Raw genomic sequence first — 9119 nt, forward strand, 5'->3', positions numbered from 1 at the left:
GAATACGAATATTATATGTATTATTTTGTAATTCAATTTATATGTATATATAATAAAATATTAAACTATACATTAATTTAGGTATAAAATTATGGATGTATATAGTAATTTTAGATTGTGTCATATTATTAGAGTAAAAATAGTAATTTTTTTTAACTGATTGGTTTGAGCTTAAGCTCCAAACAAGTTCAAATCCAAGAAGAAATAAAAATCCTCTTGTGGCCACGGAGGTTCAAATGCGGTGACTCCGGACTACCCACAAAGCAGATGGTCGCCCTGGGATAATGATGGCCAAACCGGCCCGGGACCGTCGGAGGACCGGGACCGGTAAGGACCGGTTATAGGACCGAAATAGTAATTTTGTGTTTTTATTCAATGTTGTTTCATCTTTTTGAGTAAAAAAAAAACTCTGGTTTTATCCCATTAAATTGGGTTCAAACTTGTCCCGCCACATTCTTGTCCCATATTATGCTAACATGATGCTATTTTTTGTCATGTCCTATCCTATACATATAATTTGTATGCCAATGAGGGTCCACCTTCACTCAGTGCTTTGCCCTCAGTGTAATAGCGTTGTCGAAGCGATAGACTGTTGATTTGCGGAATGCTCTTTGATATAGGAGCTGTGGGGCAGAATTATGAAGTGGTGGGGTTTCTACCCTCAGGCTATTGCTTTGGTTTCAGACTTTCGTACTTTATCCTAGGTATTTTATGTGCCACTATCAGTGAGTAAATTATGATCATTCATGGTTTGGATCCCCTTTACTTGATTTGGAGCTTTCTTAATAAGCTTATGTTCAGTAGTTTGTGTGGTGGTGGTGACTTTTTGATTGATATCCAACTTGTCTCATTTCGATAGTTGTCTCATCAGGCTAAAGCTTTCTCCAAGTCTTGGACGTTATGGTGTTGTACCCAGTCTGCCTGTTTTTGTTAGTAGGTTATCGTCAGTTGTTTGTTTTTTTATCTGTTTCTTTCTTGTTGGGTGTCGAGTGTCAGTTCTTACTAGGTTTCCTTTGGTTGTGACCCTCCCTTCTTTCTATGCTTCATAGATGGTCGGTCAGTTTTTTGTTTGGCCAGGTTAATTTTGTGTTGTCAATCTTGTTTATTCTTGGTTGGTTTTAATATACTGCAGGCTTTAAAAAAATTACACCCCTTACATAAATTAGTTGATGTGGTTGGTTAAGAAAAAGAAAAACCTTGGGGGCACAAATGAAACTTTGTTAACTTCGGTGTAAACTAAATTGAATTGTGGTTCAAAATTGACTAGTTTCATATTAAAAATTAATATATATATATATATATATATATATATATATAATAAGTATCCATGATAATATTATTTATCATGAATATTTTGTCATGATATTAATCATAAATAATTTATCAACTCGTGTTTCTAAAAAGATTAAATTTTTTTTAAGTACCTCCACACACACACATATAACTATATTAGAACAGTATACTTCGTTTTTCACTACAATAAAATTGAGTTTATGGAAAGTCAACAATGTCTAAGTATTCTAATTAATACATCGTTTTATAAGACTTAAGTTTATACGATCAAACAATAAAATATATTTATCTAAAAGTGATGTAATAAGTTTATAAGATGTGTCTGGATGTCTAGACAACTTTTATGATTTTTCTAAAATAAAACGTTTCATTTGCTATTTTACGTGATACGTTGAAAAGTGTTCTATGAACACATCTTATTATAAAACACCTGTTTTTATAGATATTTTTTAGACAGTGTTATATAAAATAACTAATACGATGTTGTATTCTAAAATTGTCCAAAAAGCTTGTTAGGACGTTCAAAAGCGTCCGATAAATTTATCATAACATTTTCAGATATGATATTTTTATTTTGTGGTCCTATAAAGCAATATATTACTGTGTTTACACATTTTTGGTTTTCTACAAATCCAGTTTTATTGAAGTGTCTTCTGCATACTAACAAACTAATGGGCCGTTTACCAAACACTTACTCAGGTAAGTGAATATCAAGTCACATTACCTTACCGGATAAATATGATAAGGATCAAGAATCTTACCCGATAAGATCAAGACATGGACCAAGAGTCTTACCCGGTAATGATAGCGTTAAATTTTATCAGTTAGCGCTTACCGAGTAAGTGTTTGATAAAAGACCCCAAAGATTAACGACCTGATGTCAATTAAGTTATGATTGTGGCTTGACATTAATATAGTCGAGCGTAAGGTTATAATAAGTTTGACCTAACATTACACAAATGATCAAAATTCTGCCGTTTTAACTTTTATATACCATTTATGAATAGCTATGTACGTAAAAAGTTGTGTATGTATTTACACAAATCTATACAAGATTAATAAATAACATGATAATATATTTAACAACCACGACGCTATGTATTGTTTCTATCCATGTAGACGGGATTGTCACATAAGTCGTTCGTGATTGAGACACTCTAAACATTCAAATTGAGATCAGATATATTCTTTCATAAAAATTACCTTATAATATGTGATAAGCGTAAGAAGGGATCTGAACAATTAATCACCTCTAATCTCAAACTCATCCGTGAATCAAACTTGATACATGGATTCAATCATTCGATGCATCTCATCTTAATGTGCATCAAAGGGTGAAGATCATTTCTTATGCTTTTTACCTTAATTTTTCTTCTCACCAAAACCCAACACTATATATATCCACATCAGTTGTTTTACACCACTTAATTTCACTTGAGCTTATCCTCGTTCAATGTAATTATTAGATTTTTATCTATTTTTTTATTAAAATGTATATATAAGGGTATTTGTGCAATGCAGCGAGATTTATTTTTTTATTTTTTATATTAGTATCAAACTAACTATTTAAAATTTCTCGTTTTTTGTGTATTTCTTTAATTCATTTTTTTATTTTTGGTTTAATAAAATAATTTATTTACGATAATAATTAAGTATTCTGTTAGAACTCAATGATTATGCTAATTATATTTTAGATATTTTATAATTAAAATGAGATGTTTATCCCCTAAGATTATGTTTATATGCAGTTAGTTAAACGAATTCAAACATGAAGCTTTAATAAGTTGTACTTACGCATAATTTTTTTGTAATCTTGAATTTTAAGTAATATGCATTAATAAACAATATTTCTTGTATAAAAAATAATTATTATAAATTTTTATTAAATATTTTATAATATAATATAGATACATATATCCTAATGAAAAGCAGATAACATAATACTAATAAAATATTGAGTTTAGTGATGTGTCAATTTATTGAACCACTCTTTATAAAAATGAATAACTTTAATATGACAAATGACTTCGTTCAAATTCATATACATACATATATATATATATATACATACATATATATATATATATATATACAAATATTTAAGACAAATATGCAAGACAAATATGCAACGACATCGTATTGTGTCAAAGAGAATGATTAAATAACATAACCTAAGGGAACGTTTGGCTCGTTGCAAACTGTCAAAATCTGATAGAATTGAAATGGTCAATTCAGTTGACCAAATTTCATTCCAACTTTAATTGAAATGTTGAATTCAATTGATCAAATTCTATTTTAAAATTATGTAAATGACAAAAATATCCTCATTAGAGTTTTACTTCTTTTTGAAATTCCCGATTTCATCTTTTTTTCTTTCTAAGTTGTTGGTTTGACCATCGGAATCTGTCATGAAACTATACTTTCAACTGCATTTGCAGAGCATTAACACCCATCAAACAACAACAAATGCTTCGTCTTCTTCTTCTTCTTCTGGGTTTCATCATTCATGCTTCCATGGCTTCTCTGGCTCCGGTTCTTTAGATCCGCCAACCCGATTTCTTGTGGTTTCAACAAATCCAACTGTAAAAAGCTCCATTTTGGTGATGGTTTCGCATTGGATTGACGGTAGCTCCTGGTTCGGATCTGTGGTCGAAACAGCAGGATTTGACCTCGGAGAAGAAGACTTTGATTTCTATGGTGAATCCTAGAAAATCCTCAGTGGCCTTTCAAGAATCGAAATGGTAAATTCTAAGGAAAATCTTTAAATGCCCACGCCTTATTATATTGACAGTTGAGCTAATTTCACAAGGTTTTATCGGATAACAATTTTTTGCTATAAAATTAGATTATGGTAACGTCTCTTACCTAGTAACCAGTGATAGACCCATGAACTTTTTTTTGAGCAAGTACACCTTTAAGGTGGATCAAATGCCCACAAAAAGTCGTGAGTTTGAGTGGAGGGAAAAGTCGGCGTGGTTTAACCCGAAGAAAAGTCAATTATATCGATTTCGGAAATAATACAATTTTTAAATTGAATCCACCTTGACCTCTTGAACAAAACACAATCCTAGAAGTGTTTTTTAAATTTTTATTTTTTATTTTTAAACGATTTTAAAAAAAATCTGTTAAAAATAGCTCTGAAAATTATATATATTGAGCATTTGACAAGAGAGGAGGTCATGGTCTCATGGACCCCATAAACTCAAGTGCCCACATCAAACCGGAGTTTACCATTGATCCAACTCATTTCGGTTTCTATTCCTCCTTCAATTATTGTGATTTAAGTTCGATTTAATTGACCACTTTGACTCGAAACTTTTGGTCGAATTGACAACATATTTTATTCGAGGTTGAGAAGAAAAACCACTACCCAATAATGTTTTTACGAAAGTACGATTATTATATATGAAATCCGTTTTCAATCAGCATGTTTGGTTGATGGACAAGGTTTCCTATCGACTATCAGTTTCATACAGATTGTTTCCACGATGATTCTATAATCATTTATCGTCTTAGATAATGGTGTTCTAAGTTTGAATCGATAGGTTTTTATTAGTTTTGTGGCTGGTCACATTTTCTATAAGAACGAACTTTTTGCAGTCCGAACTTCTGTAATAAAACCTTAAACCTCGTAAAAATTGAATAATATGTATGATCATGTAATACTTTATAATAATATTTAGAATTAATCGTGTTTTTCGTTCCTATGATTTGTTCAACACATAGAGTGGTTGTTCTTGTTTGACATTGTATACCTAGCAGTTTTTTACAAGATCTCGAAAAGCTTGTTATCGTGACGATATTGATGTCAGTGACGATATCCTTGATATGGAGTTGGAACTGTCCCAATCTGCATCCCGAGGTGCTGATCCTACACTACCATAAATTCTTAACGACATACCATCAGAAAAGCTTCCTTTAATTTATACATGACGAACCCCAACAAATCTCATCCATAGGGTCGTTTATTAAACACTTACCCGATAAACACTTACGGGTAAAATTTAACACTACCACTTACTTACAGGGTAAGACTTTAGTCCACCAAAACGACATTGTATGCAACAATTTACCTAGTAAGCGTTTACCATGGTAAGAGTCGTTGCCCTCATTTATCGGGTAAGACTCTTGTTCCTTGTCTCGCTCTTACCAGATCCGGATAAGATTCTTGGTCTTTATCATATTCATCTGGTAAGGTAATGTGACTTGGTAAGCAATTACTCAGGTAAGCGTTTAGTAAATGGCCCCTATGTCTTCATTTTGGTTATTTGATAGTTTTGGATTTTCTAGAAGAATCTAGAATTGGAGGGATTTGAAATCTTTTGTGCGTATGATTTGAATTTTATTTTTTATAAATAATTAAATTACTTTTTTTTATTTATTGATGAATATAAAATAAATGTTTTTCATATAATTTAGAATACAAATCCTGCGAAATCCTATAAAATATCAACCACTTTCATGTAGGATTTAAAATCTTGTGTTTTGTGGGTTTCAATGAAATCTTTCAAACTAAACATGGGATTGGAATAAAATTAAATTTCAAATCCAATCTAATTCCAGAAACCAAACCGATATGTTTGGTTTGTGAAATTTGATACGATTTGTAAGGATTTGGAAACATTTCGTCAAACCAAACGGGTTCTTAACAGTAACGAGTTGGGAATTCAGACACCATCCATTTGTCTCCGAGACACCATGATTTTCCTCCGCATGAATGACCGTAAAAACAGATGAAGAGGTTGTTTGGCAGTTGCTGAATGGTTTGGTGCAGAATAATTAAGTGGTCAGAATGATTAAGAGGATCTTATAATATAGTGCAAAATGAAATATAATTGTTTGGTAATTATTCACAATGAAATTAGGGTGTTGAATGGTTAAGCGAGGCCCAAGATACAAAATCATTCAGAAGATTTTAGAACCGTTAAGAAACAAACTTTTTTTTGCCAAACAAGATTCATCATGGTGGAAGTTATGGGCAGCCCACAACTTCAAGCTTACAAGGAGCTCAGAAATCTACTTCTCCATTCATGAGAATCGGGTTGTTACAGTGATCAACCTGGTGGTTTTTTGTTTTGTTTTTGACTAACCTGGATATCCAACCCGCTATGCGAGCCGACTAATCTCAGGACGACCACCTGCTTTGCAGATAGCCCGGAGTCACCGCATTTGAACCTCCGCTCTGAAAAACGGGTTGTTACAGTGATCAACCTGGTGGTTGTTACCAATAGTCATTGCAAGAACATACTCTTTCTTTAAAATGATGAAACCGGTTTGAATCCCTCACGATGATTTCCCTTCCAACTAGCTCACTTGCAAATTTCATGAAGTTATGGCAATCGACACATATCCGTATGTTCTTAACGATCCGAATAGCGCTAAAAGGGTTAGATTCGTGATGCTTTAACGCGAAAACGAAAGCAAGCTTCTCGCTATGGTGACTTAGTTCCCGATTCTTGTCTTCCTCCTCTACGTCGCGCATGGCCAAATTGGTTTCCGGCACATATCCTAACCCTTTTAGTTCCTTCACTAACTCCTCTAGATCGGTAAATATGACTTCTCTCTGTGGATGATGAACCCCACCTGCAGCAAACTCGTGCACCCTGGTCCCTATTTCGGTCCAACTCAAACCACGGTTCTTCTTCACACCGAACCCTTCCATTTGGTTCCTTATATCTACAGATTCATCGAAAGTACCGGCTAAGCAGTGTATGTTGGACATTAGTACATATCCGAGTGAATTCTTTGGATCAAGATCCTGCAGTTTTGTAGCGGCTAACTCTGCCAGATCCGTTTCACCATGTTTCCGACAGGCTGCAAGCATAGAACTCCATATTACAGAATCGGGTTCCATTGGCATTTCGTTTATGAGCTTTTGAGCATCCAGAATCCGGCCAGATCTCCCTAAAATGTCGACCATACAAGCATAATGATCAATTTGATGAACAATCCCATAAGTTTTAGACATGGTTTCAAAAACCTTGGTCCCTTCTTCAACCAAACCCGCATGGCTGCACGCTGATAGGAGGGCGACAAAAGTTGTAGCATCAGGGGCTACATTCATTTCCGCAAAGCATTTCAACGCGTTTCTTGGTTGACCATGCAACCCGTAAATCTTGATCATTGAATTCCAAGAAACTATGTCCTTATTAAGTATCGTATCAAAGACTTTCACGGATTCGATAAGTGAACCAGATCTTCCGTATGCATGAATCAATGTGTTTGCAAGCACAGTGTCATTCTCAAAACCGTGTTTCAGGATTTGAGAATGGATAGCCAACGTGGGTCGATTAGTCACAAGGCCTGCACACGCTTTCAAGACTATCGAATATGTATGACGGTCTGGAATCAAACCCTCTTGACATAATTCAGAGAAAAAACGAAGAGACTCTTCAGGGACCCGTTCGGCGAATATTGTTATGAACGCGGTCCATGAAACAATATCTCTCCGGCCCCGTGTCTCCAGGAATAGACTATAAAGATCGGGAATTTCTACACCAAGATCAGCATACGCCTTTATCAATGTGGTTATCACTTCAATTTCTGAGATAAACCATGTTTTAATGGCAAGGCAGTGTACCTGAGAACAGAACTTGAGACATTCGGCAATCGCATCATCACCATCGTCTCTAACCATCAACAATGATGAAAATACGCTAAGAAGAGTTGCACGGTCAAAACTAATGTTACAATCATGCCGCATCGTCAAGAACAGATTTACAGCTTCTTCCCACTTCCCTCTAGTCTGAAAAGCCGCAATCATCGAGTTCCATGTCACAAGATTCCGAAACTTCAAGAATTTGAAAACCATCCAAGCCTCAAGCGGTTCATCTTTACAAACACTTTTATCATCATTCTTTGAATACATGGTGATCAATGCATTTGCCACATAAGTGTAAGCATCAAAACAGGTTTTCAGTGAATGCCCATGTACCTGTTTGCCGAACTCACAATCACAACAGCTTAGCACGCTTGCGTAAGCAAACTCATTCGGGCGACAATCCGCTAACATCTCAGAAAACATACCACAACTCTCTTCACGTCTGTCGAATTGGGAATAACCTGAAATAAGAGCAGTCCAAGAGACAATATTTCTCTCCCCCATTTCGTCGAACACCTTACGTGCATACTCCAAACACCCACATTTCGCATACATGTTGATCAGATGATTGGTTACGTATAGATTTTGTAAGCCATTTCGATTGTGGGTGTTGAGCATGTGGTGGTGTAGAGCTTGGCCTTGCGAGAGACATCCATGGCGGGCACAGGCGTGGAGGAGATCGGCATATGTCTGTTGGGTATGAGAGAAGTTAGAAGTGTAAAAGAGAGTGAGAGCTTCATCGAGATGACCCTTTGTTAAGCAAAGGCTCAAATTTTCATGGAAGTTAAGGTAGGCAGAGGCGGAGGAGGTGAATGCAGGAGAGAAGCGAAGGTGACGGAGGTTGAACATGGCAGTCAGCTCATGGTGTCAGAGTTTAACTGGAATTCAGGCCAACAACAGCGGTTAACGGCATCTTGAAACAGAATTTCCGAAAACATTGATTTTGGAGAGATTTTTCCCAAATCATTCTTCAAAACAGGTTTATTGTACCAATTTGAAAGTGTCTATGATGGTATCATTATAATTATCTATACTACTTGTAAACCAGATTTATTAAAAAATTTAAAAACAATTTTTAATGCATAAATTATTATAGATTTATGCATAGTTTTAAAAACAACTCATAATGTATTAAGTACAACTACTTTATGCATTCAGTCTTAAAATATTTTAATCTACAATTAAAATGAAATATAGTACAAGTTACCAATGCACATTATTACTT

At 34.7% G+C, this 9119-nt stretch overlaps 1 protein-coding gene across 1 annotated transcript; it reads right to left on the minus strand.

The window, feature by feature from the left end:
• Positions 1–6475: 6475 nt before the first annotated feature.
• On the minus strand, positions 6476–8743 carry LOC112511298 (pentatricopeptide repeat-containing protein At1g71420). Its single transcript, XM_025116869.1, has one exon. It carries the CDS (start codon positions 8741–8743, stop codon positions 6515–6517), a length of 2229 nt encoding a protein of 742 aa, XP_024972637.1. The 3' UTR covers positions 6476–6514.
• Between the last annotated feature and the right edge of the window lie 376 nt (positions 8744–9119).

Source organism: Cynara cardunculus (genome assembly GCF_001531365.2).
Source record: "Cynara cardunculus var. scolymus isolate 2C chromosome LG 4, CcrdV1, whole genome shotgun sequence".
NCBI classification, from domain to species: domain Eukaryota; kingdom Viridiplantae; phylum Streptophyta; class Magnoliopsida; order Asterales; family Asteraceae; genus Cynara; species Cynara cardunculus.